Below are 27,931 nucleotides of genomic sequence, written 5' to 3' on the forward strand. Positions count from 1 at the left end.
ATTAAACTATAAATATTATACTCCAATTATAGGCTTTATAGCATGCCTATAATTGGAATTTGGAATATCTAAATTTGTAATATGATCTTTGACTGTCTTCCTAAAAGGCCAAAAGACCCTCATACTTATGCTTTCCAACAATATTCAAACCCACATATACATATGCAACACCATCATGTAACACCAGACTTTTTCTTAATAAATCTTCCAAATTAATTTGATCACATGAGTTTTCTTGATGGAAAATGAAACAAATCAAATGAAGAATGCCCAAAAAGTTACAATGTTCATGGTTTGCTAATCTCTTTAAGGACGGATGTCCGAAGGGATTCATAGATAAGTTTGTAAACCTTTTCAGTTGGATGAACCGAATCCCAGAAAACATACTTTGAAACATCATCACACAGTTGGGAGTTGAAGTTGCACAAAAAGTCTGCTTCAATTAACCCAGTTCCACAACAACCCTTTTGAACTTCTTCAAAACCTATAAACAGAACAAGAAGAAAAAGATAGTACCGTCAGTTGTAAGAACTCATGTTTGGGCCATTGGCAAAACTACCCTGTAGCTAGGTGTCAACAGGATACGGGTCTGCATGAAGTGTAATTTTTATTCCAAAATAGTGCAATTCTATGCAATTCTTGTTTAGTACTCTGCTACAAATCTTAGCAAATTAGGCTATCTGGTGCTACGGGTACTGGTTTTGGCTACGGTATTGGTATATAGAAATGGTAGAGTGTTAATTTGATCAACTTAACCTACCATATTGGGTCTTTTGTTCAACCATGTTGATGATAGGCTTGTATATATCTCCATACACAATCTTAGTTCCTTTTGTTTTAAGGCCCTTAAGATTATTTTGTAGCATTTGATTGAACTTCTTTGATACATCATTGAGATTTTCGATGCACTTGCGGTTGGTAACAAATTCTTTGGAGTGGAGAGTAATCATAGCAGGCAAGCATCCGATCGGGGGTACTCCCACGATCCCTATCACCTTTGCACCCTCATCCAATAAACCCTGCAAGAATCGTTCAATGTTGTGCCACATGAAATGATGATAATCCGAGATATTAGGATAAGCAGAGCGTTGAACAAGTGTAGGTCCGTAATAGTTGAGAGCGAAATCATTTGTGCCACTGCTAACAACGTATCCTGCCCTTCTGACTATATCATCTGTCTTTTGCTTCCCTATAGAAACCTCTAGTTTTGCTTTATATTCTTTGAACAATTCTAGTTGTTGCATCATTGTCAAAGCACCCTGCATACAAACAAAAAAACGTTGAACGTGAGTGAGATTTTATTTTAATCATTTCAACTGACCGGCCGGCCTGATTTTTTGTATAGTATCTTGAATTTTTTTCACTCGTTAGAAATTTAATTGATTGTATCTTAAATTTTTAAATTCTATCAACACCTAAATTTTTAAATTTTTTTAAAAACCATCCATCATTCAACATGTATTATATATATACATGCAATTCAAGTACAATTAAATCAATTAGCTACTTAGATGTTTTTTTTTTTTTGTAATGGGATACCCCGGTGATTTTATAACAACACATAATGTTCCGTACAAGAAACGTAACAGAATATCCCGTTAGTTTATACATGGCATACCATATATATTACAAGCATTAAGCAAACAATAAACACTATTATCACGTTAGTTTATACATGGCATACCATATATATTACATAGCTAGCTAGATGTTACTACACACTTAAATCTCGAGTTTTTTAAATTTTTCTCAAACAGTCAAACCATGTGAGGTTCTTCAGAACTTGCGACCACTTGTGGCCCTATTCTATTGGAGTATGTAAAAACAACCAACACAAGTATATGCATTCAACTCGTGAAAATCGAAATGAATACATAGGACCAAACTCTTTTAGGCAACTTACTACTAGCTACTAGCTAGTGAATTAAGAATTATTCGTTCTTACAATAAAACTTGTGAAGCGCACGTGTAATTTGACTAATTTCTTCAGGGTTATTATTATTACGAGTATTTTTTTTTTCCATTTGTTTGCTTAATTAATTACTGAACCATAATAATAAAAGAGAAGCTTACGTTAACCTTGGAGGTAAGTGGATCATAACCACCAGCAGAAGACGCAAAACTAACACCGGTCATGAGGTCGTTCATAGTTAAACTTGGATCTAAGTAAGGTGGCAAATTCCTTTTCAAGCCAATGAATTCACCTGATCGATCATCAATAATATATACAAGACAATTCGGGTTAATTATTGGACAACTCAAACACTTGACGACCTAGCTAAATATTAAATTCGGGTTATTGGACAATTCATCAATCATTATTAGTGTGACAAAAGTTATTCAAAAAAACTACCAACACCGGTAAGAGAGTTGAACATAATTTTTACCCATGCATGAGTAGTAAACATGTACACGTTGTGTTCAAAACTTTGTTAAATTAATTTTGATGAGTCATTATATTTAATTTGTACAAGAAAATTAAAAAAACACAATATATATATATATATATATATATTAGGGGCTGTTTGGTTTTTGCCATAAGTTCCGAAATGGCAATCATATCAGGTGGAATGGAATTTAGAAGTTATTATATTAACTTAGCATGACAAAGGTTTTGAGAGCCGAACGACCTCTTAATTAATTAGTTGCTTGAATTGAGAATTATAACTAAAAAACTTCACAAAAAAAAAAAAAAACATGCATGTTGCATATATATACCGATAAAATCAGTGACAAGCCGGCCATTGCTGAACCTTCCGGTAGCGACATGATTGGCAAAATCTTTTCCGTAAGGTGGGTAATTCGCTCTTGCAATGGTGGGAAGGTAATTGTTGTTTCCAGGATCGACGGTTGAGTCTCCAAATACAAAGGCAGCAGATATGTTAATCTTCTTATTATTATTATTATGAGCATAACAAGCAGAGTGGACATATAGAATAATAATGACCATCAGAAACATGGAGTGTAAAGAGTCTGTAGCCCTCATTTTTAGTCTCAAATTAATATACTTTTGTTACTACATGTACGTAATAATAATGTATGTGTGTATATATAGAGATAGCCAAAGTTAATTTATAATCTATCTAAAGTATATATATGCTTCACTCTGTTACTTTTTAAGAGCAAGGACAATAACTTCAAAGCACTACAAACAATATTGCATTTGTTCACACTTTTAGGTGAGTGTGAACAAATTAAAAATTTTATCACGCTTTTTAGTGTGTAGAAATATATTGAGTTAAAAGTGTATAGACATTTCTACACACTAAAAATTGTGTGGAAATAAAGGTTCACACTTTTTAGTGTAAACTTTCATAATATTTTTGTCACACCTTATTTGTTCACGGTAATTTTTTTAGTTACTATGGACAAATGGGGTGTGACAAATTAATTATGAAAGTTCACACTAAAAAGTGTAAACTTTTATTTGTACACACTTTTAAGTGTGGAGAAATTTTCACACACTTTTTTTTCAATATATTTCTACACACTAAAAAATGTGACAAAATTTTTAATTTGTTCACATTTATCTAAAAGGGTGAACAAATGCAATATAATTTGTAATGAAGCTACCGGTAAAGAAACTTGAGATATAGGCTTTGAAAGTTACGGGTCCCATAAATAACATTAAGATAAATAATTATTTGAAAAAATGAAATAAGAAGTTGTACAGTAGTATATACTACTGAACGAAAAACGAAAAAGGAACAGGGAAATGCTAATTCTTCCAAACTTAGCTACTTTTTCCATGGTCTCGGAAATGCTACGACGTTAAGGTGGTACGTAGTGCCACATCATCATCAACCACACCACCATCAACCACACCAGTAATAGTTTGAAAACTATATCCTTAATCCTTCAATACCCAATTGAAAAAAAAAAAAAAAGTTAGTTAGAAGGAAAAATGAAAATCCAACACTATGCCACGTACCCCTACGACCCGAATTCTCTTTCAGCCGAGAATTCCATCCCATAACCTCATCGGTTCTTGTAATTGTTGGCCTCAACGACCCTTGTAAGAAGCCGTTCCGCTCCACCGGCCCCTAACTTGATCACCAACCTTTACGCATGACAGAATGATTAACTTGGCATAATTAATCATGACTTAAATTAGGTGGGCTCACCTTTTAAATATTTGTTAGTGTTGAAATAAATATTTTTCAGGATAAAGAAAAATTACAACCAAAATGTCAGAAAATATATCACGTTTAAGTTTGCATTATATGTAATCATATCCTATAGGTATGTTTCGTACGTATAAAGCTTTTAGAAGCTTTAAGCTTTAAGTTTTTAAGTAAAAGTTTTTATCCATTAAAAATATAAAGCTTTGTTTGTTTGGAAGAGCTTGAAACTTTTAGATGGAAGAAAAAGCTCAAAGTCAAAACGCTACATATACTAGCGTTAGTGATCGGCTGGAAGCTTTTGATACCTTAATTACGTGAATGACCTTTTAATATTCACATACTTCAGTTCAATAATATTATTTTTAACCAAGCATTGTTTATTATTATTAAACCCATTCCCCACCCCCAAATACTCTCTACGAGGACCCCTAAATCTTCAAAGCCATAAAAGGCCAGGACAGCTTCCAAGTTAATGAGTTTGGTGGATCACTGAATAAATGTTACTGTATTAGAAACTTGCCAGCATTTGGAGTGGGTGAATTGAAGTAAAACATAGCTCAAAAGTAAATATATCCCCATGTGGCTGTGATGAATAAGAAATGAAAACCCATATTGTATTTTGTCTTTTACTCGTATAAGTTATAACCGACTTCAATTGTGGGAAAATGTAATTTATTAATGAAGTAGGTTAGAATTAACTTCATAGTTTTGTAATTTATAAGGTAAATACAGTTTCATAGTTTTGATTAACGCACGTCACATAAAAGTCATATTCGGTGAATCATCTTCATATATGGATAATATATATATATATATTCTGTACTTTTCTTTGACAATATTAGTACCTATGCCCTTATCGTCTTTATCCTGTGGGTCTATGTGGTTACATGGTAACAGTCACATACATAGTGGTCTATGTGATCACATAGCTAGTGTCGGTACTAGTTGATCTATTATCAATTGGTATTGTAATTCATACCGGTCTATAAAATGGGAAAATGATCCCATTTATAGTTTTGATTAACGCACATCACATAAAAATCATGTTCGGTGAATCATCATCTTCGTATATGGATAACAATATATATATATAGGGGGACAATCAAATAAGAACAGTTTTAAAATAAGAACGGTGAGAATACCTTAAAAACATCATTTTGATGCATTAAAAGTCTATAAAACTGACATAGTGCATAACTAATTATCATTATTTAAGTGTTTAACAACACATTGATTCATCAAAATCGAAAAAATCACGTTTTTTGTTGGATGCATCATTTTGATGATTATGCATCCAAGATGGATGCACAAAACAAAAAACATGATTATTTCGATTTTGATGGATGAATGTGTTGTTAAACACTTAAATAAAGATAATTAGTTCTGCACTATGTTAGTTTTATGGACTTTTAATACATCAAAATGATGTTTTTAAGGTGTTCTCACCGTTCTTATTTTAAGAGTGTTCTCACCAGAGTGTTACCCTATATATATATATATTGCACTTTTCTTAATATTAATACCTATGACTTTATCGTCTTTATCTTGTGGATTTATGTGGTCACATAGTAACAGTCACATATATAGTGACCTATGTGGTCACATAGTGTCGGTACTAGCTGATCTATTATTAATTGGTATCGTAATTCATACCGGTCTATAAATGGGAAAATGATCCGTACTGCAGACTTTACTCAGGCACTGTCACATTAAAAAAAATTACAAATTAAACCTTTGAATTTGATAATAATCCCCCCCCCCCCAAATTTTACATAATCCCCCCTGCTTTACTTAAGATAAGTACTACATGTTTGACCTAACATTTCCCCTTCATAAATATGTTTTGTTATTTTTTTCCGTCTTATCTTTATTGTCTAGTGGTCCAGCTTATTATTTTTGTTGTAGCAAAGTACTTTCCATTTTCTATAAAAATTCATTATTATCTAACTATTTACATCTATAACATAGATTAGTTATTATTTTTAAAAGTTCACAACTCACAAGTTAATTGTATATCGATTGCTGAATATAAATATAGATGTAGTCAACAGTAGTCTATAAACATATAAAACTATTTTAAGATTCATAAGCTACAGAAAAGTTATTATGATCTTCATTTCCGGTAACACTTTAGTTAAGAATTATGACATGCTTGAGTGCTTGACCGGGCTTAAGATTTATATGAAATTATGACCTTTAACATGCACTTAATCGTATTTTACAAATGTTGGGTTAGGTTTTCATTGATCCGCGAGCATAACGGGCTAATAAGATCTGATCAGCTTTTACTTTCATATTGGGCCGTTCATATTTAGGCTATTATTGTTTATCTGTAATCCTTTAAAGACATTTTGCTTTTTGGACTGCTTCAAAATATATTCGTAATTTAGTAGTTGGTAAGTTATGTTACACAAATTACCAAATTACGTATATATACTTTGTGTATAATAACCACATCTTGGCAGGCATTGCACCCAAGAATGCATGGTTAGACGTTTTAGAGACATTGCATATAAATACTCCAATTTTTTACTTCTCTTTTTTCCCTGGATTTCTTAACATTCCAAAGCAAACAACAAAAGAAAATAAGACAGTATGCACACATCTTGCCGGATAAGTATATATATAGTGGTGTATGAAAAATTTCATTATGTACAATGATTTAATTTAATTTAAAAAGTAAAATGATTTGTTTAAACCAAACCTTAACTGCTCGCTTTACTTTTTTTTTTTAAAGGTGTGGATCATTTGCTCGAGATAAGGGATCTAGTTTACGTTGTCTTAACCGGGTCCGTGTTAGATTGTTCATTTGGAGGAGATACTCCCAACTAAACTGCCTGAAAATATGACATTTAATTGGAATAAAACTCTGCCCCCTTTGCAAGACTCAAACTTGTTTCATCAGAGGACTTATTGTGAAATTCCTTCAAATGTCTTTCCCATGTCTCGAACTCGAGACCTCTAACATGTAAAACTGGTTCTTAACCACTAAACTATAATAAAAAATACAGCTACTCTATCACAACAAAGTCCCTATGCTTTTTCCCGGCCTTTACCTTCTAGAATTATGATTTTCGCCTAGCCCATGAATAAAGCAATTGCCGTTAACCCACTCTACACTTTTTTCCCCCTGCCATCTTTGGACTTATTTCAACTTAAACAGATTAACTGACTTTTAAAAATATCCATAAAATAAGGGACTAGGGCTAATCGTGATGAAAAGCTTATATCCGATTTTGGCAATTTTTTCACATGTTTAATTATCTGTTTAACTATCATTCCGAATTAAATGGAAGATTTATATAATATATAATTACCAAAATAAATGTGTATATATTTTGTGTATAGTACACCAAGCATGCATGGTTTGACGTTTTAGAGCGATTGCGTATAAACACCAATTTTTGACCTCTCTTTTTCTCTTGGATTTCTTAACATTCCAAACCAAAGACAACCAAAAGTATTATTCCCATCTATTTTTCCCTCTTAATTTACTGATATATTTTGATATTGTTCATCTCCCATAACCATAAATAACACGTACACATCTTTGCCCGGACAGATCGAAAAGAAAATGGGGTCGTATGCAGACGATGATTACGATTATTTGTATAAGGTGGTTTTAATCGGCGATTCAGGGGTGGGTAAATCTAACCTTTTGTCGCGATTTTCCAAGAACGAATTCAGCCTTGATTCTAAATCCACGATTGGTGTCGAATTTGCTACCCGTAGCATTCGTGTTGAAGATAAGATCATCAAGGGACAGATCTGGGACACTGCTGGACAAGAAAGGTATATATTAATTATGTGTTTTTTTTAAATATAGTAGTGATTCATGAAAGAAACATATGCATGATCAACATATTTTATACATTCATGCTATATATTTCTTTCATAACAAAAAAAAAAGAACAACTTTCTACAAATAATTATTTCATGTCCTTTTGTCTCATTCCTTTAATCCGTTTCTATATATATGTTTTCATATTTATATGATAAAATTTGTAGATACATCAAAGGTTAAAAAAATAGTGTGCTTCAGGTACCGGGCCATCACAAGTGCATACTACCGAGGAACAGTGGGTGCTCTAATTGTATATGACATGACCCGAAAAGTAACATTTGAAAACGTGGAGCGATGGCTAAGCGAGCTTAGAGATCACACGGACCAACACATTGTGGTCATGCTGGTAGGAAACAAGGCTGATCTTGGTCACTTACGAGCCGTGTCTACCGATGAGGCCAAGGCTTTTTCTGAAAGAGAGGACATTTTCTTCATGGAAACGTCGGCTCTTGAGGCCCTGAATGTTGAGAAAGCTTTCACGGAAGTACTTACTCAGATTTATCATGTTTTGAGCCGAAAATCCCTTGGCATGGGTAATGACCCGGCCCATCTACCCAAGGGACAAACTATCAATATTGGAGGCAAGGACGATGTATCGGCTGTGAAGAAAGCAGGGTGTTGTAGTAATTGAGATAGTTTGAAATTAAGAATAATCTTAATTTGTTCCTACTTATTTATGATTTCGACATGCTTTTGGGTACATTGTATGATCGATACTAGAAAACATGTCGCTTTTGAGGCATAAGATGTTACAATGTTGGTGTATTCAAACAACGAATATTTGGTTAGCGTTAATTACTAGTTTTGTTGCAGTTAAAAGAGAATCATTGAAGGATTTGGCATTTTGTTATGACTTTTTCGCCATGGAATTTGCATGTCCCTAAAGAATACATTTACATTGGCTTTTATTTACTATTGCATCTGTTTGATCTGCTTACTTGTGACAAGAAAAGTTTCTATACGATTAATAGCACTAATAAAAGAAAGAAATCTCCATTTACCAAGCACAGATGAGACCAAATTAAAAGCGACATTATTGTCTCGTCCTCCATAACCCATTTTCCCACCTCTACTAAAATCCAATTCTTACTGTTTGTATTTCACTTTCATCGTGGTTTTAGGAATAAAGACAGAGTAGACTAAAGCAATTCCTTGGTGATTTAGCAGCAGTGGCTTTTCACACTCGGGAACACCTACTCTGTTTCCCTGTAACTTTTGCATCAAGTGCAGCCAGAAAAAGCAAGATATCCTTCAATTTGATGCTTTCTGTATTATGACCGTGGTCGTCCCAGGGCACTGACCTTCATTTTGTGCCATCATGCAAACTAGCTGGCACACCGCCATTGAATATGCCTCTCAGGAAACCGGCCTTGAATCAATCTAGGAGTTGGGACAGTCCCAAATATCCTGTTTTAGTCCAGGAAAGCAGAAGGCGAAGGGAAAACATCTGTTTGAAAACTGGTAGCTCGAGAAACCATCTTATTACATTAACCCAACAAATCTAAGTCTCCCAAGAGCTCATAATCAAATGAGAGATAGTCAAACTGGGTATCAGATTCCATGTCATCGTCTCCTATTGTGTTTATAGAATTTTTCAGTTGATGAAGCAACTTAAAGCCTTGTTCTTGAGAGACACTATGGACAACAATGTTCTTCAAACACTCAACTTGTAATGTTCCAGTTAAAAATACTCTGCACAATGGTTTTTTTTTTCCAAGTTTTGAAGGATTTAGATTCTAATTGTTGTGTTCAATAGTGAGGATCAGTGTAGATTGAAATGAATTTACAAAGAAAGAGAAGGGTAACATAATGAAAGAAACGACATTCAGGTATTAATAAGGGAATTATAAGTGAAGTGAACTCAATAATCTCATGCTAATAAGCACACCAAATTCTAATTCTTGCATTCAAAATCATAAAATAACATATTAAGAATGCATAAAGAGACTTCACCAACACAAAATTACTTTTTAAAGTACCCCCATAGCCCATCAAAGATAAAATGGGCAATTTGCTATAATTTTCCATTCCAACATGATCTATCTGACAAATCACATCGCAAATCTAGGAATAACTGGATTTAACTATTTAAGTCATGAATAGTATCTCATTGTAGAATTTGAAGTGTTTGGTGAAATACCCGTGAAGAATCAAGTATAATTGCATTATTTGCAGCCAAGACGTGGTCAAGAGGACGACTTTGCTTACTTGGTATATTTGGCTTGACTACCAGCTAACGCTTTTGCATTGGCGATCTGCTGATCAAGTTCGTTGATTCTTTTCTTGAGAAGCTCCACCTGTCTTGCTACTTCTTCATCTCGTTGCCACAAGGACTTTGGTTGATCCATATAAAAACATAAGAAAGAAGACATGTAATTAATAGTCCAAAACTTCCCTTTTATAACATTTCGTTCAAAATACTGCAATTTTATATCTGTAATTGCAAAACGTATATTGGAATCTTGAAGAGTTGAAGCTGCTAAAAGGAAAACAAATAAGATCTTACCTCAATTTCTTGCTTACGGATTTCTTCCTTTTTAGCCTCTGATCTAGCATTTCTTTGCACCTCAAAAATAAGGGCAACTCCTGCAACCTAATAAAAAAATTAAATGTAAGCCACCAATAAATAACTAAACATCTCAACGGAAGCTGCAATGCCAGTCATCCAAAGTCCAATCTAAGATATATGCTTAAACTCCATCTATTTTCTTTTCTGAACAGTTTAGCGCATCTAAATTCGAGTTGTATAAATATTGAAAATAAAAGGGACCAACACGAGCATGCTAAATATACCACTAAGGTGACAGTTTCATGCAGATAGAGTTAATCTTTCTTGGATACACATTACACATACAACTGAAATTGTTGAACTACATAGATGCTATACCTTGGATAGTTTCTGTTTCGTAAAATGGACTTTCATCATGTGTGCAACATCATTACAAAATGTTTATACACTTATACTTCATTCACGCTTTCTTGATATTTCAATCAGCAAGAAACGCAACCATTATGTTGTCCCCATGTCTTGAACTGATTTGACCAGCTCATTCAAACCCAATAGATCAAAGGAGTGAAGTACACAGATGCAGATTGACTTGGACAATTTACACTCTCTATACCTAAAAGTTGCAACATTCATTTTCTAGTAATGGTTGTAACTGAAACTACTTCATTGCCAATTATCTTCCTCACAAAGAAATCGATTATAATGATTCAGGTTCAAAATATTCTCTTTATACCGTTATAACAGAGCTATTAGAGACGTTTGACAGGTCAAGGGTTATACTATTATTATATGGAGGGGTAAAGAGTTGCAGATACCATAAAATGTAAATTAAAACGGAAATGTGAATACCGTGAAAACAAATATTTCTCCAATAAGGTCCCCTGCTACCTGAACAGCTCTCTCCTCGTTCAAAGGCCGAATTTCAACATTTGTTGAACGCCCATATATTCGCCTTTGTATTGTTGTCGTGAACCGATGGTTTGCCTGTTACATAACAAAATAGAAGCAACACTAAAAGCCACACATACAATCATTTACCACTTATGACCGGGTGGTCTCATAAATGCACATGTAAGTTAATCTTTCATATATGCAACACACAAAATGAAGGACCATCCCCCTTAGACGGCACCAAAGTGCTTACCAGTCCTCTTAATCCTGTTCTATGGTGGCAACTAAACCCTCCAACAACAATCAGCCTCCAAGCTCAACACAATGATGTTTTTGTAAACAATTCTAGATCTTTGTTTATTATTCTTATGTGTCAAATGTGGGTCCCCAAATCATAATTCCATCTTTAACAATTAAAATTAGGGTCATACTTTGTTATTATGTGTATCCCACTCCAAAGCATCAATTGTATGTATCAACTTTTCAAGTCAATGGGATTTGTGGCCCATTGGTAAGGTCTTTGACCTTGGGAGGATCCATGTGGGTTCGAGTCTCACTTCCCACATTTGTGGGGTGGAGTAATAGAGGTTTTTCGAGGATCCTGGTTTCAGGCATACGTATAATTTAGGAGTAGGAGTAGGATGGAATGTCGTTCAAAATAAAAACCTTTTCAGTTTATTGATATTGTATACATCTGATCTCTTAAGACCTATAAACCAAGAACATGAATGTCGTATTGTTGTCACGTCAGCAAAAAATATCAACCTTATCAAAGGTAACCAGATACATTCAATCACAATACACCCAAAGTTTGATACAATGCATATATGCATTTGAAAGATACACATTTTTAATTTAACTGCGTTTGAAAGATACACAGAATAACAACAACTAACCCACCAGTAAAAAGCACTATCAAACCAACAAACAAGGGCCCGCAAACAATAAATTACAAAATACTACGTAATACTTAAAAGAAAATTAAGGTTTCCGAGCCTTTAAAAAAAGACCAACAGTTAGGCGTTCTTTATACTTTATACCCTTTAAAAGACTAATTTAACAAATTAAAATAAATGTGAATACTAATAAGTGATAAATAATACCTGAGCAATACCAATAATGGCAGTTCGAAATTCAGGGCTAACGGCGGCGTGTTTTTTAAGCCTATTAGCGATGGGCTTGCTTATGGTTCTCACTGCAAGTGTTCCAAGTTTCATAAACGGCAGCGACATTCTTTACAATTTCGTCAATATCCAAATATATATATATATATATATATAGCTATCTCTTATCACACACACACTGTCAATATCCAAGAAAAAGGGCTATCTCCATTGTGGGTATCCCTGATTTCTTGGAAGGAATTAAGGGTTTCTTGTTAAAATGATTGAGACGCAAGAAAAATTTAAGCTTTGTTATAACTCACGTTTTCTTGATGACGATGACGATCGGGCATTGTGATTTGGCGATTGGTTGATTTTTGCAAGGTTTTCTTTTTCTTTTTCTTTTTAAAGCCGATCATGCATATTTGTGTATTGGAAAATGATAAATATTAACCTTAACATGTGGTATTCACTTCATGTCATTATCTAATAATTAGTTTAAGAAAAACAATCAATTCTCTTGTTCATTTTTGTATTATATATATCCTTTTATAAAACAATTTACCTAATTATCTTTTTAAAAATTTGATCATCATATGTGTACAAATCAAGGAATACAATTAAGAGGGAGAATAAATAGATAACACGCATCATGTTTTAAGGTTATTTGAAAAATTACTAAGCTATTTTTTAAAAAGATTTATTATTTTTCATTATTATAGAATGGGATACCCAATTTTTTTATTATTATTAATCGTTTTCGTGTCATGAAAAAATTATATTGAGTCACACAAACATTTAAAACCTTTTAGAACTTGTAATTTTCGGTTGTCAAAGAAACATTTAGAACTTGTCAATAAATACATCTCAAACTTTTAAGTATGGACGGTTATACAATGGGGGCAGTTGCCACCAATTTTGATACAATATAATTTTTTAGAGATATGTTCATAGTTTTGTTCCTAAAAAGTATCGATAAACATAAAATACATAAAAATGTTACCATTGTTGTCATATGTCTTTTCTTTGGAAGTATTTTACTTATGTTGGAAGTATTAGTTTTGAGATAAAATCCTCTATGGTAAAGTAAAAATCTTGAGTTATTTTGATTTTTAATGGAGTTTAAAAAGAGAAGCTGGCGATAGTGTTTAATTTGTTTGGTTAAATGTATCATACATTGATAAATAGTATAACTGTATGTAAAAATGTTACTTTCTTTTCAAATTATTATACATTAGTAATCACAATAGTCAAGTGATATTTAGAGGCTAAATTCTATATCATTTATTTCGATGAACTTATTTTATGTTGTTTAATATAACACAACTCCTCCGTCAGCATATTGTTCAAAATTGCAAAGACCAATATTCAAGTTCCCATAACTTGCACGGACACGAAATTATTTTAGGAGTTCATTTTTTCTAATTCTTAGGTGAGGGCTAATTTTTTTTTGAAATATACTTCTTCAAAGATGACCCTAATAAATATAATAAGAAGAGACTTTTAAATTTGCCCCTCACAAAAAAAGTTTTGGCTCCGTCTCAGCTTTTAAGGATTATTTAAACCCTATATGAATGTTCACGATTCAACGATGATGATAACGGCACTAGTGTGGTGATGGCGTTAACTGGTTGGGCGGCCGGGGTGTTCCTAGCGGCAAACAATGGTGTAGGCCATGGTTGGAGGCCACGATGGTGATGTAGTTATTAATGTAGAGCTAACTGGTTTAAAAGAGATAGTGTAGTTATGTTAAATATTAAGAAATTTATCTTATAAATGACTTAATTAAGTCATATTAAGTGGAGATGGATAATTGAGTTAGTAAAAACGAAAGAGATAAAATAAGTACATTGAGTGATATTTTCAAGAAAAATGAGGTAGCTCATTTACAAAAGGAGTAGCCCGAGTGAGAACTCCCGAGTCGATCTGTGCTCTTTCTTTTAAAATGGATAAGTGTTAGTAGACATTACCAGATTTTGTAAAAAGTTTATTAAATTCATTTAACTTATGGTTAGATCATTGTTAAACACTCTGGCCTCTGAAAACAGAGGTTATGGGTTCGATCCTCATCCCATGCAAAGGTTTGAGGGCTTTTTCTATCATTTAGGTAGAAACTGCAAACAGCCTCTCTACTTAGGTAGGGGTAAGGTCTGCCTGCATCTTAACTTCCCTCATACACCGTCGAGGTATTGGGGCTTAAAACTCACGGAAGGCACAACTAAGCAGTTTCTTTCTTTCTTTATCTTAACTTGATTGATGTTTATATTGTCGTGTATTTTAATGTTTACATTTAAAAGTTGAAAGATAACAAATGTTCATAAACTAATAAAACTATATCGCGCTTCGCATTGATTTTTACGACGAGTCGGGGGTTTTAACTTGAGATGGTATAAATTTTCACTTGTATAATGGTGGAATGTGTGGACGACAAACCAGAAGGCACTGCGGATGTTTTTCGGTCATGGTGCGGTTTCCGGTATGGAAAGATCCGAAATTTGTTAAAAACATATATTTATATATATATTTTTTTCATAATTATTCTCTTTTTATTTAAGAAAAGATATGTATATCTCACATATGTTATCACTCTTTGAAAATGAATTTGATATTGGAAAATGGTTATCCCATGCCTCTTTTTTTTATCAGCCAAGAATGTTGGTTCCCAGCAGAAAGAAAGCTTTATTGTGTTGTGGGTGTAATTTTTTTTTCGTTGCAGCTACCTAGATTTTGTTTTCATTCACTTACTAGTTAATCAATTCGGGTTTAACCCGGGCATGTTAATTAAAATTGTAAAATATAAAATAAATTAAAAATTTTTTATGTAATATCTGTTTTTAAAACATTATAACTTGATATAAATCTAATAATTCAATTAAAACAATAATTATATAGTTAATAAATCAACTAAATAAAAAAAATACATTTTATTTGTAATAATATTATATAAGAGAGATTTTTTATTCTTTAAATAAATTATTGATATTTTAATTAAATATGTAAAGAACTATTTCTATTTTATTTTTATATATATGACATCATAATTAAATAAAAAGAAATTTTAAGTGAAATATGAATTTGCCACATCAAAATCTTTCTAATAATATCTATAAAAAACAATCTTGTTTTATTATATAAAGAGATTTAGTTCAGTTGAAGTTCATCAGTAATTAAAAAGAGAGATGCTAGAGTGACAAACAAAATACAAACAAATCTTTACAAATTCATGAGCCATCAATAAAAATCAAGGGGGGAAAGATGACAGAGAAAACACAATCAAATATCATTGGTCCCATTCACATGTCATGTCAGTTTGTAACTTTATGTTTCTAAATAGTTTGTAAACCTAACCTTTCTCTCGATTGGAAAACCAACCAAAAAGCCGAAAAGGTTTTGAAATAAAGATAAAAGAATAAATGCTAACTAAAAGGAAAAACAAAATAAAGCACACACATTGCAAGCGCTGAGTGGATGTCCTTGGCTACTTGAAGTTTTTTTTAAAAAAACAATGATAAATCCTGTTCATTTGAGTAGCCACGTTCATTTGAGTAGCCACCAACCAATGTGGTTTGTTATATACTAATAATTTGAGATACTCTGTTCATTTGATTGTTCCAAGTCATTCAACTACATATCTATATCATCTTATAAAACAAATAACATCTAATATTTTTAGTTTCAACATTTATTTCATTAAAATGTTCATTTTATCTATTCTATATTGATCTAAAATAACTATAATACTCTTTCCTTTTTCCTCTCCTCGAATCTCAACCACTTATTTTTTTTTTCTCTCTTTTGCATAAATCATTTTATTCCTCTAATTCATTTAAAATCTTTTATCTCAAAAACCGTATATCAATAAATTCTAAAATTATACGGATGTTCTTAAAATTTTCTGCTCTTTCATTAGGGAGACCATTTGATATACTTTCAACGAATTTTTAAATCCGAGAGCGGAGCCCGTACAGATAGATCACTCTATCACCGTCTCCACCGCCATTACATCACCACCATCACCACTGCAACGCGCGAGTACCTTTCTCTTGTATTCAGAAAAAGATGTTTTTCATAAACATAAAATACTAATGACTTTTAGCATAGTAACTAATTAGACCGTAATCTTAATCTTAATATATATTATAAGACAGTTGAACCAATGACTTATTAACCAATCAAATTGACTCTCGCTTATGTCATCATTTATATTAACTATAAATTAAAAATCCTAATAATCATTATTTAAATATATTATTATATTAGTATTTATGTTACATTGTAGAAAAAATCTCATTAATTTACACTTTTTTGTTTTTTAACAATAATTTAGACTTTTTAACTCTGAATACTTAATTTATATTTATTTTAGCAATCAACTTGAGATAACTTTTTAAAATTTACATTAAGACATTTTCAACATATGAAATATTGTCTACAAAAAATTATTTTAAAACTTAATGACTTATTAACTAATTAAATCGCTTAATTTTATCAAATTAACTTCCGCTTATGTGTTGTTTTCCATCAATAATTTACACTTTTTAGCCCTGAATATTTAATATATATTTATTTTTAGCCATCAATAATTACCATATGATAGGTGATTGAGAATAAACTTATTCGTGTTAAGGGTCCACATCATGATCAAATATATATAATTAAATGTCAAGTACAAGATTTATATTTTAATTCTTAATTATTTTTTATAATAATATCACATATATAAGTACAACTGGTTTCAAAAAAAAAAAAATTCTATAATAGAGAAATTATTATAGCATGTGCCTTATGAAATGACTAGCACAAACAATTCTATCAATATGTCTCGGCTAATAATAATAGTGACGAACTTGCAAAGTATAACACTTGAAACCATATATCTTCAAATTATAAGCTTTTATGACTTAAATGTATGAAGATCTAATATTGATAATATCGTAAACCCCGTGTCCAGTGTTGGATACGGGTATAAAATCTAATTAGTTATTAAATCAAGTAAGTTGTACATTAAAAAATCACAGAGAAGCATTATTAGACTTCAAATTGGATAGCATTTCAATTCATCACAGTAGTATAGAGTTGCGTCTAAGTTAAAACTAAATGGATCTCAATGATCATCATCAAAGCTTAGGAGAAGCAAACGAACTATTTGAAGCTCAAGCTCATATATATGGGCATTTTTTTAAGTATGCTACTTCCATGTCACTTGGTTGTGCACTTGAACTAGGCATACCCGATATCATTCATAATCACGAGAAACCAATCACGATTCAAGAACTAGTTTCAAAGCTCAACCTCCCTATCACGAAAACCTTTCATTTGCAACGCCTTATGCGGTTGCTAGTTCACTCCAACTTCTTCTCCATCACCAAGTTTCATGATCAAGAAGACAAGGTCGAAAAACAAGGATACGGTCTCACAGTTTCCTCAAAGTTGTTGCTCAAGAACGCAAGTGAAAATTCTCAAACCCAACCAAACTTATTACCATTTGCTAATCTGATTCTTGATCCCGTTATTGTGACTCCTTGGCAATTCTTAGGGAGGTGGTTTAGGGGAAGTGAATCAACTGTTTTTGAGACGGCTCATGGGACTCCAATTTGGGAGTTTGCTAACAAGAATCCTGGTTTCAATGGGCTTTTCAATGATGCAATGGCAAGTGATTCTAAAATGATGAGCTTGGTGGTTGAAAACTGTAAAGAGATCTTTCAAGGTGTGGATTCATTAGTTGATGTTGGTGGTGGAACCGGGCTCAATGCTAAGATTCTCCTTGAAGCTTTCCCACATATGACTTGCACCGTTTTTGATCTCCCACACGTCGTAGTTGACATGAACGACACAACGAATCTTAAATATGTTGGAGGTGATATGTTTAGCTCCATCCCATCTGCCAATGCTATTTTCTTCAAGGTAGGTAACTATTTGTTATTTACTTTTATTTCATTTCTAGCTCAGCTCTATACATAATAATAATAATAATATGTTTCTAGCTAGGGTGATCAATTGTTAGCTTTAATTTGTAGCACGTTTTCCATAATTGGAGCGATGAGAACGTGCTGAAGATATTAAAAAGGTGTAGAGAAGCTCTCCAATTAGAAGGTGATGATGAGAGGAACAAAGGAAAACTGGTGATCATAGATATGGTGGTAGACGAAAACCATGACAGGCATGAGATAACAAATACCAAGTTGGTTTTCGACATACTGATGATGGTTTTGGTTACAGGAAGAGAAAGAACCGAAGGCGAGTGGGAAAAACTATTTCTGGAAGCTGGATTCAATAGATATAGAATAACTCCAATCTGTGGCTTGAGGTCTCTAATGGAGGTTTTCCCTTAATTAGATAAGTTGTTTACTATTGGAATAAACTAGTGCCTTAAGTCTATGTTTGCAAAGTGATCATGTCTTCTGGATATTCAGTGGTACGGTACTGTTTGTATTTGTTTCGTTTTCTTTCTGAAAATCTGTATACCAGTCTTCTCCTTTTAAGAGTTTAAGACTATCTTTATCTTTATTTATTTATATATACTAAAATATTTATTTATATATACTAAAAGACAACTAAACTCATACCTTATTGATCAATTATAACTCACGATTTTAATAAATTGAAAATTGATGTTGTCACATTTAAATATTTACATGATTTTATTTAATTATTTCTAGCCGTATAGTTTTTAAACAACTTTGGATATGTCTTTCAAACTTAAAAACAATTAAAAATAAGTACATTGTTATCGATATAAGACTTTAAATCCAAATTATAGATCTCCAACAGATATTTAATGATTTACTATTTTTTTATCACAAATTTACCCTTTAATCCAACTTAAATATTGTTATTAATAATTGGAATCAAACTATATTTAGGATACAAATTTTTTTTTATATATAAACTGAATTCTATAAATAAAATACAACACACGAAATCATTGAAAACCCTAAGAACCGGTTTCCACTTTTATTGTTCTTAAGAACCATGACTAACAAAAATAAAATTACATTTTTGAAACAAGGTCAATTGTGTAATCAAAGGTAAGATATTGCTTCTTTGAAAGAGTTTGTATAAAAGAAACTTTGATACACCATCTAGTCTTGATATGATTTAGCATTTAGTATTAAGATTTGAGTATCTCAATTTCTTTTTAAGTATATTTCATATTAATCATTGAAAACCCCACGAACCGGCTTTTACTTTTATTGTTCTTAAGAACCATGACTAACAAAAATAAAATTACATTTTTGGAACAAGGTTAATTGTATAATCAAAACTAAGATATTGCTTTCTTGAAAGAGTTTGTATAAAAAAAACTTTGATACACCATCCAGTCTTGACATAATTTAGCATTCAGTATTAAGATTTGAGTATCTCAATTTCTTTTTAAGTATATTTCATATTTAACGTGTAAATATTTTATTTGTTTTATATACTAATTTTTATATTAATAATATTGTAAACCCCATCTATTTAACACGAGTCTAAAATATAGTGTAATAGTATGCGATAATTATAAGTGTAAAATCTCATTCTTTTATATGGTTTTGGGCCACTTAATAGTCATCAGCTTTTCAGTCCTAATTGAATAGCCCAGATGTCATGTAAATTTTAAAGTTAAGTCAAACACTAAAAAACCATCAGCAATTCGGGCCCAAGTTGAATAGCCCAGATTTCATGTAAACTGACAAGTTTTCGATACCAAAGTAAAAAAACTAAAACCTCATAGTTCGAAATGATCTAATCGTCTGATTATTCCAATTTTCAATTTAGTGAAATCATAATTTATATCAATAAAAGTAATTGTAACAATTAATTAAACATACTACATACCACACTAGAATCCGGACCAGCCTGCTAGGCACACCTCTTTGTTCACGTTAGACACTTCTGCCTTCATAAATCTTAATATATCATTTTCATAAATAATACTATATGTATTAGATGTGTTATCAAATATAGCTTTTAGCTTATACTAGATCTGTTTCAATGGAACAACTGTATCATGGATCAAGATAAAAGAAGAGGTTATGAGTCAAAGTTTTTACTAGATCAAGAATCGTGCAAGATTCAAAGAGCTCACATCAGAAAATTGGTGTGAATTTAGTTTATAAAGACCTTGGAGCATTAGATTTTTTCTTCCTTTGGTGTTCTTATGTAACATTTTGTAATTAGTTAATTATACTGTCATGACTTTCTAGCATCTTGCTAGGTCATATTATTAATATATAATATATAATATTATAATATATATATAGGTTAGGGGTAAAATAAAACAACCATTAACATAAAACAAATAAGATATAATGTGAGTTTGACATGTGTCTTTTATTATTTAATTATATTTTTAATACTTAAAGGTTAGATATGTAAATTTTTTATAAAGGAATGTATCAGCAACCACAATCAATCTTTTACCCTATTTTATGAGCAGCCATCACGACCCCTATCTTTCTTTCTCTTCTCGCGTTTTCATCTTCCACTTTGAGTATAACAAAGGAAACATGTATGTTGTTATTCTATTTACTTCTAACTCCATTTATATATAAAAGAAATTTAAATCTGTTCAACATGTGTTCATAAGCAAAGTTCTTCATTTTTGTTTTTTCAATTTGATGTTATACATAAGTATTATAATTTAAATAAAACTTGTACATCAATGACTACTACACATATTTTTTCAAATAATATTTTTGCATCAATTTTTCCATATTACTTGTGCATCAACATAGTATGTTTATCTATCATCTTTGCGATCATAAGTTGCTATTCATATAATGCGTGTGCATCATTTTGTACATAATACTTAATTACTTGTGCATCAATTCCATATAATATTTATGCATCAATTACATATAAGGTGTTATTCAAATAATATATAGTTGTGCATCATTTTTTACAAAATATTGGTGCATCATTTTTTCCGTTGAATCAATGTGGATCAATATATACAAAATGATATTTGTAAGGTTTGTAAAAAATAACGAGTTCTTATATTTTTGTGCATCAAATTTCATATGGTTTGTCCCGAATGTACTAATAACTTTATGTATCAGCGATGTTTAAAAACAAACTGTTAGTTAAAAAAAATATTATATCAAAATGATGCATTGTGACTCTCTAACTAATTATGATACACATGAGACATGAATATTAAAATGGTGCATCATGATTTATTTAAGTGGATTAGTAATTAATAAATTATATGAATGGCACGTATGACAAACTAATTAATAAGTCTGATAACAAAAACTAAAATGTATTTTAAAAGTTGATATTAAATATTAAATAATTAAACTTACGAATGAGTTAAGGAAGCTGAAAACGTGGACAGTAGTTATGAAAATTTCATGCCATTGAACTTTCAAGTATCAACAAAAATGTCATCATTAAATATATCCTTGGATCTAATCTTGGATGGAAGATCTTACGGCTAGCACATTATTCTTTTTGTTTTAGGTTAATAGTTATCTTATAATAACTAACCTATATATATATATATATATATATATTCTTCTGTCTTTCAAAAAAAAAAAAGCTTATACTAGATCTAATTCGGTGTGGACGTAACTGTTTTACGATATTGTTGTAAATATGGTGTATCAAGAATGAGTTTAAATCGTAAATTTGTTAGCCATGTTTATGTTATTATGTTACATACTAACATACATACACATTTAGAATAAATACAATATTGACTTAGTTGTGATAATCTATCTTGACGAGTTGTTCATAACATATTGTATATCATTGCTTTTTCTTTTTTTGTTTTGTTTTCTAATCATGTCATATAAATTTTACTTTTGTTGAGCGTTAAATAACTTGAATAATCTTCAATAACTTATGAATTCACATTATGTAAATGGAAAAGACTCAAAGGAGTAAATATTTCTTTATCTCGAACCGCTTCTAAATTATATATTCATATAAGCGTGTATTTTGTACTTTCAAATATATATATAATGTCTTATTATGACGAAATTAATCAATCAATTCAATCTAATTACACTAAAATATCTTGTACCTTCCAAATATCATTGTGCAACAACAAAAGTGGAGAAGATCTACGAGTTAATCAGAATGAGCCGAAGCTCATCAAATTGATCATTATTTTTGCGGATCCTGGACTATTTGGCGTTTTATAAACGAGACAGCTTTTGGTGATGATCATCATCAAAGGAACGGCTTGCTATTTGATAGGTAGTTAACTTCTTTCTTTTTTTTTAAAAATTTGGTACTACTTATCTATACTTCTATATCTATACTATATTAATAAACAAATTACTTTCCTCTCTTTTTAACTCTCTACATTTAAAATACCCAAAATACCCTTAATTTTCAACACATTCTTAACTCATACACTAAATCTACATAATATATTCATAAAATATTTTCAACCCATATTTATCCAAACTATCTATCTTCTTTATTCATTAATTTAAATATTTCCACCTATCACTATAATACTTTTAATAAAGTTATTTATAAAAGATACATCCCCTAACCATAAAATAACTACACTGCTATTTACATCAATCACTTTTAGATTAATAACTACATCGTTACCATCACCCCATCAGCACCACCCGTTGTCGCAATCACCGCTGCATTGCGCGGGTCATCTCATCTAGATATAAAAACACTGCCATGACGCGCAAAGAGAGGTTTCAAATTCCGCTTTTATTAATGTAATGATTATTATAAAGATAATATTTGGTTTATTTTTTCTAACAATTTTTCAATGGTCTAATCTTTATCTCCAACTCTACTACATTATAAAGTATTTGTTCTCACCAAATTTTTTTAACTTTTCAACCCTTAGATGAAATTTTATTCACTCATTTTTATCTCTTTCCTCAAATATTAACCACACATTTTTTTCTCATCCATAAATCATTTTATTCCTCTAATTCATTTAAAATCTTTTCTATCAAAAACCATACATCGATAAATTATTAAAATTATATGGGTGTTCTTAAAATTTCATATTATTTCATTGGAGATGTCATTCGATATACTTTCGACGAATTTTTAAATCCGAGAGCAGAGCCCTTATGGCTAAGGTATTTGATCATCATACTCTATGACCTATCACCCCACCATCTCACCACTGCAACACGCGAGTATATTCTCTCGTGTTTTAATTGAAGTATAAAACAACCGTTAAAAGAAACAATATAAGTGGAATGAAGATTCTAAGGAAAGCAAATGTTGCCAAAAAAAAGACCAAAGTCGAAAATCTTTGCTCATATTAAGAACATGCATTAGAATGGGACTTGAACTTTGCATTTTTAGTAAAGTTTTCAACTGTATTCCCCAAATTTTTCATTTTCCATTCTTTTGTTTTACGAGTCTAGTTTCGTATTTATTTACATAAATAAATGAGATTCAAATCATAACATACACACACATGGTAATTAAAATGCTATTTGAACATTACACTCAAATAGCTTGTACTTGTAAAAGTGAATTCTTGTTTTAGCTACACATTTTAAGTGAATGCTTGTACTTATCAGTAGTTGTAGCTTCTCTAATATATATATATATATAGTTGGTTTATAGTTAAGAGTTGGGTACTTTGGTAGGGGTGTAATGTCTTTTTCCACGAGATAACTCGCATATCCTACATATATAATCGTACAGTTATATATGCATGAAGATATGTATTTGGTATTGGGTAGTCTGCGACTCCAACAAATTTCTGAAACATATATATGTACAGTTTTCTATTACACACTAGAGGTATGTTTGGATATTTGAAATATACATTTTCGACTCGGTTAAGACAACGTATGTTAGATTTTTCGCTATTGAATCACGACACGAATCCCGCTTTATTTAAACTAATTTTATTTCACACCTTAGTGCGTGTGTAAGTATGTGTGAGAGAAAGGAAGAGAGGGTGGTCCATGCAGCTCGCGTAAAAGTCGAGGGGTTTTTCTGCAACAATCATAGAACAGGGGGGGTGACCATTGTCCTTTTCTTTTTCTTCTGCCCTCACTTTCCTTTCTGCGCTAATGGACGGTTGTACTCTGACGTACAAGTACACTCCCAACATATATCGTTGTATTATTTGTTTATCTGCTTATGTATCTACCATCTTATATTATGTCATAAGGGTGGAGGGAGGGGCCGATTTTGTTTCATGTCTCAATCATCCCTCCTTTCTCCTCCCCACACTTTCTATTTACTTAATAAAAAAATAATGAAGAAAAGATAAAGAAAAAAAAGAAAGAAAAAGACAAAACAAGGTAGGCATGGAAACCATCACCACCCTCCCCACCCTATAGGTACCAGGGGGTAGGCGCGGTGTGTCAACCGGTACCTATTCGCTCCCCAGGGCGCTTCGCCCACCCTAAGGGCCCTTATTTTGATAAATCCATTTTTTTTAAGAACAGTGAAAAGATCTTAATTTTTATATTAAATCACATGTTTTTATGTTTGTTCACATGTGAAATGTTATAAAAAATATATGTTGCATAAGAAATTTTTTTCCAAAACATTATATATAGTCGTTTGTCACATGTAAACAGAAAATGTGAACAAATTCATTTACAAGTTCACAAAAGACTATTTTGAAGGAGAATTGATAAATCTACAATGATATTTATCCATCTACAACAATGCATGCAATATACAGTTGTACTTTGCACAATAAAATTTGAACATTTGTTGTAGATGGTAAAATTTTGTTGTAGATTTATCACTACTCATTTTTGAAGGTTTCTTCAAAAAGTTTCTTCTACAACATACATTTTTATATCATTTCACATATGAATGATGGAAAAAAAACATGTAAACAAATATATAATTTAAGACTTCTCATGGTTCGTACGGAAAATGGTTCTCAAAATAAAGAAACTCTTATAATATATAGTTTTGTTGATTTTGTACCGTGATGAGAGATTCCAACAAGGAGGATATATTTTGGATAAAACCTTTTTCATATTATTATACACGAGAACGGTACTCGCACATTGCGATGGTGATAGAGGTGATAGCGGGGTGGTGATGTAATGGCAGCGGCGGCGATGGCGATGATAGGGAGATTTACATGACGGGCTCCACCCTTAGCTGTACGGGATCCGTCGTCGAATTTAAAAATTCGTCGAAAGTATATCGAATGACCACTCTAATAAAAGAGCATGCAATTTTAAAAACACTCATATATTTTTATAATTTATCGATGTACGGTTTTTGAGATAAAAGGTTTTAAATGAATTAGAATAATATAATGATTTATGAAGGAGAGAAAAAAATGATTGGTTGAGATTTGAGGAGAGAGAAAGGGTACTATAGTTATTTTAGGTAAATATATAATGGATAGAATGGGCATTTTGATAAATTACTTAAAATAAATATTGAAAATTTAAGTTCAATGTTGAAAATTTAGGAGAAATCTGCTTTATAATCTATAATATAACTAAAAGAGGGGACTGGGGTACACTTGGCACCCTAACCCCCTTCCTTTAACCTAATACTCTCTCCTTATAAATCCTATATTTTTTTAATATTTATTTAATAAAAAATGACTTACCTATAATAAAAAAATCTTATAAAAAATTATTATTATTATTATTATTATTGAACGGCGGGTGGACAGATCATTCCATCGAGCTGAGCAGTGACATCCAAACGGGCAGTATGCTCAGGGTTCGAGGCGCCTTACACCGCTGGTACCCCCAATGGGAGCCCATATTACGCTAAAGAAGTAAATGTCCGAGGTCAATGGAGAATACAAGATTCGATCCCATGACTTCCAAACCAATATCCACTCTCGCCAAGATACCCAGAAGGTACCCCAACTGACCACTGCGCCATAAGCTAGGTGGTTATATTATTATTATTATTATTATTATTATATAAACCTTTATACGGAGTTAATTTTTATATGTTTCTTGTTTAGCTTTCGTATTGATTAAGTTGTGATATTAGTCCTACATTTTTTGTTTCTCTTTTGATTTAACTAAAGTTGGGGAAAAAAAAAAGTAAACCGAAATCAATATTTATATGGAGTTAATTTTCATGTGTTTCTTCTTTAGCTTTCATATTGATTAAATTTTGATACTGGTCATACACTTTTGTTTTCCTTTTTTATTTAACTAAAGTTGGAAAAAAAATTAAACTGAAATCAATATTTATATGGAGTTAATTTTCATATGTTCTTCTTTAGCTTTCGTATTCATTAAGTTGTGATACTGGTAATACACTTTTTATTTCATAATTATTATTATTATATTTATATATCTTGAGACTATCCGTCCAATTGACAGATCTGAACACTAGTATGGTATATAAATAATTAGATATAGATAAAGAGATGGTTTATATCTTAATTAATCTTCTTCTTGACGAATAAAGTTCAAAACTAGAAAGAGAGTGTATGGGATAAAATTCCCCATTGTATTTGACGGGGAAAATTAAAAATGACTATATGTATATGTTTTTTGGTTGTCGGATGTTGTTAGTTTGCTTTTCTGAATATTTATGGAACTGAAATGACATATTCAATTTTCAGATTCTGGTTTAGATTTTGAAAATTTGGTTAAGGGATTAGTATTTACTCGTACTAAATTTATTAGTTTTCGGGTTATGCTAGTCACTAGTAATAAGTAAAAGGGTTTGCTAAATACAGCTCATATAGCTGTGTTTAAAGTGCATAAATTGTTTGTACATTTATCATAAAATCAGGAAGCGAACTTTAAATATAGAAGGTACAAGTTTTTTTATGCACATTAAATGCAGTATTTAGCCTTTCCCATAGGTAAATATTGTTGGAGAAACTCACTTTTTCCCACAATGTACGATGTAGTGATGTACGTATAAAACGTTGAATTTTATTGTTCGGACTTCTACGAATTGTTATTTTATATATGTGGCAAACATGTTCTCACCCATTACCAATCAAGCTACATGCGAGTATTAAGTTAAAAGCTAATTATTTACAGACTGACTTGATACATCATCATATATATTCTCTCAAGTAAAACTAAAATATTGAAGTCAAAATGGATACACATATATATGATATAGTATATGTTCAAACATGTACGAGTCAGTTTTCAATGAATTTTACTATTCATACGGTATGTGAATAAGAATATGAATTCTAGATGAGCCAAAAGTATTTTACCTGTACTTTCAAAAGTTGGAGTAAAAAAAATTCCCCTTAAGATTTTAATAGTAATTCTCTAGCTTGTTATTGCTATTTGAAAAGAAATGTAAAAAGACAGAATACTTTGTGTTTTGAATGCAAAGAAGTCTGCGTCTCTCTGTCTCATAGAAAGTATGTTCGAACATAACTTGTTTTATCAGTTATACGGCTTTTACAAGCAAAGCTATCTCAACTGTTTTCGAATCCTATTGAATGAATTTCCGTTTAGAGACCAAAAAGAAAGACAAGTGGTGGGGAGGAATTATCTCCATGCCGTTTCTTAAAAAAATAATATAAAAAAAAGTAGAAATTAAGGGA

At 31.4% G+C, this 27,931-nt stretch overlaps 4 protein-coding genes across 6 annotated transcripts; 2 read left to right on the plus strand and 2 right to left on the minus strand.

Moving 5' to 3' along the window:
- Positions 1–287: 287 nt before the first annotated feature.
- Positions 288–2,986, minus strand: LOC122592237 (GDSL esterase/lipase At5g45960-like). The gene is made up of 4 exons (XM_043764431.1): positions 2,719–2,986; positions 2,074–2,204; positions 761–1,259; positions 288–484 (listed from the first exon to the last, which is right to left on the minus strand). The coding sequence occupies exons 1-4, from the start codon at positions 2,984–2,986 to the stop codon at positions 288–290; spliced, it is 1,095 nt and encodes a 364-aa protein (XP_043620366.1).
- A 4,533-nt stretch (positions 2,987–7,519) lies between these two features.
- Positions 7,520–8,775, plus strand: LOC122592844 (ras-related protein RABA1f-like). Its single transcript, XM_043765162.1, has 2 exons — positions 7,520–7,916; positions 8,167–8,775. The coding sequence occupies exons 1-2, from the start codon at positions 7,699–7,701 to the stop codon at positions 8,597–8,599; spliced, it is 651 nt and encodes a 216-aa protein (XP_043621097.1). The 5' UTR covers positions 7,520–7,698; the 3' UTR covers positions 8,600–8,775.
- Positions 8,776–9,833: 1,058 nt separating this feature from the next.
- On the minus strand, positions 9,834–12,863 carry LOC122593958 (OPA3-like protein). Its single transcript, XM_043766434.1, has 4 exons — positions 12,472–12,863; positions 11,327–11,461; positions 10,475–10,561; positions 9,834–10,301 (listed from the first exon to the last, which is right to left on the minus strand). Exons 1-4 carry the CDS (start codon positions 12,598–12,600, stop codon positions 10,173–10,175), a joined length of 480 nt encoding a protein of 159 aa, XP_043622369.1. The 5' UTR covers positions 12,601–12,863; the 3' UTR covers positions 9,834–10,172.
- A 4,629-nt stretch (positions 12,864–17,492) lies between these two features.
- On the plus strand, positions 17,493–18,978 carry LOC122593947 (trans-resveratrol di-O-methyltransferase-like). Of its 3 annotated transcripts, none has more exons than XM_043766421.1 (3): positions 17,493–18,375; positions 18,489–18,608; positions 18,691–18,978. In XM_043766421.1, exons 1-3 carry the CDS (start codon positions 17,569–17,571, stop codon positions 18,757–18,759), a joined length of 996 nt encoding a protein of 331 aa, XP_043622356.1. In that variant the 5' UTR covers positions 17,493–17,568; the 3' UTR covers positions 18,760–18,978. The 3 variants fall into 3 exon arrangements, with proteins under 3 accessions (XP_043622356.1, XP_043622355.1, XP_043622354.1); XM_043766420.1 differs by having other exon boundaries at positions 17,493–17,920; positions 18,008–18,375; positions 18,489–18,978; XM_043766419.1 differs by having other exon boundaries at positions 18,489–18,978.
- Positions 18,979–27,931: the final 8,953 nt, after the last annotated feature.

This window comes from Erigeron canadensis, chromosome 3 (genome assembly GCF_010389155.1).
Source record: "Erigeron canadensis isolate Cc75 chromosome 3, C_canadensis_v1, whole genome shotgun sequence".
NCBI classification, from domain to species: Eukaryota; Viridiplantae; Streptophyta; class Magnoliopsida; order Asterales; family Asteraceae; genus Erigeron; species Erigeron canadensis.

Excerpts from the sequence above, each read along its gene's own strand:
- LOC122593947 (XM_043766419.1), top strand. The coding sequence starts at position 17,569 with ATGGATCTCAATGATCATCATCAAAGCTTAGGAGAAGCAAACGAACTA. Across the intron at positions 18,376-18,488 it reads CCAATGCTATTTTCTTCAAG|CACGTTTTCCATAATTGGAG; the intron begins GTAGGTAACTAT and ends TTTAATTTGTAG.
- LOC122592237 (XM_043764431.1), bottom strand. The coding sequence starts at position 2,986 with ATGAGGGCTACAGACTCTTTACACTCCATGTTTCTGATGGTCATTATT. Across the intron at positions 2,205-2,718 it reads GCTTGTCACTGATTTTATCG|GTGAATTCATTGGCTTGAAA; the intron begins GTATATATATGC and ends ATGATCGATCAG. Across the intron at positions 1,260-2,073 it reads CACTTACCTCCAAGGTTAAC|GGTGCTTTGACAATGATGCA; the intron begins GTAAGCTTCTCT and ends GTTTGTATGCAG.
- LOC122593958 (XM_043766434.1), bottom strand. The coding sequence starts at position 12,600 with ATGTCGCTGCCGTTTATGAAACTTGGAACACTTGCAGTGAGAACCATA. Across the intron at positions 10,562-11,326 it reads GAGAAATATTTGTTTTCACG|GTTGCAGGAGTTGCCCTTAT; the intron begins GTATTCACATTT and ends TTTTTTTATTAG. Across the intron at positions 10,302-10,474 it reads TCCGTAAGCAAGAAATTGAG|TCCTTGTGGCAACGAGATGA; the intron begins GTAAGATCTTAT and ends GATCAACCAAAG.
- LOC122592844 (XM_043765162.1), top strand. The coding sequence starts at position 7,699 with ATGGGGTCGTATGCAGACGATGATTACGATTATTTGTATAAGGTGGTT. Across the intron at positions 7,917-8,166 it reads GACACTGCTGGACAAGAAAG|GTACCGGGCCATCACAAGTG; the intron begins GTATATATTAAT and ends AGTGTGCTTCAG.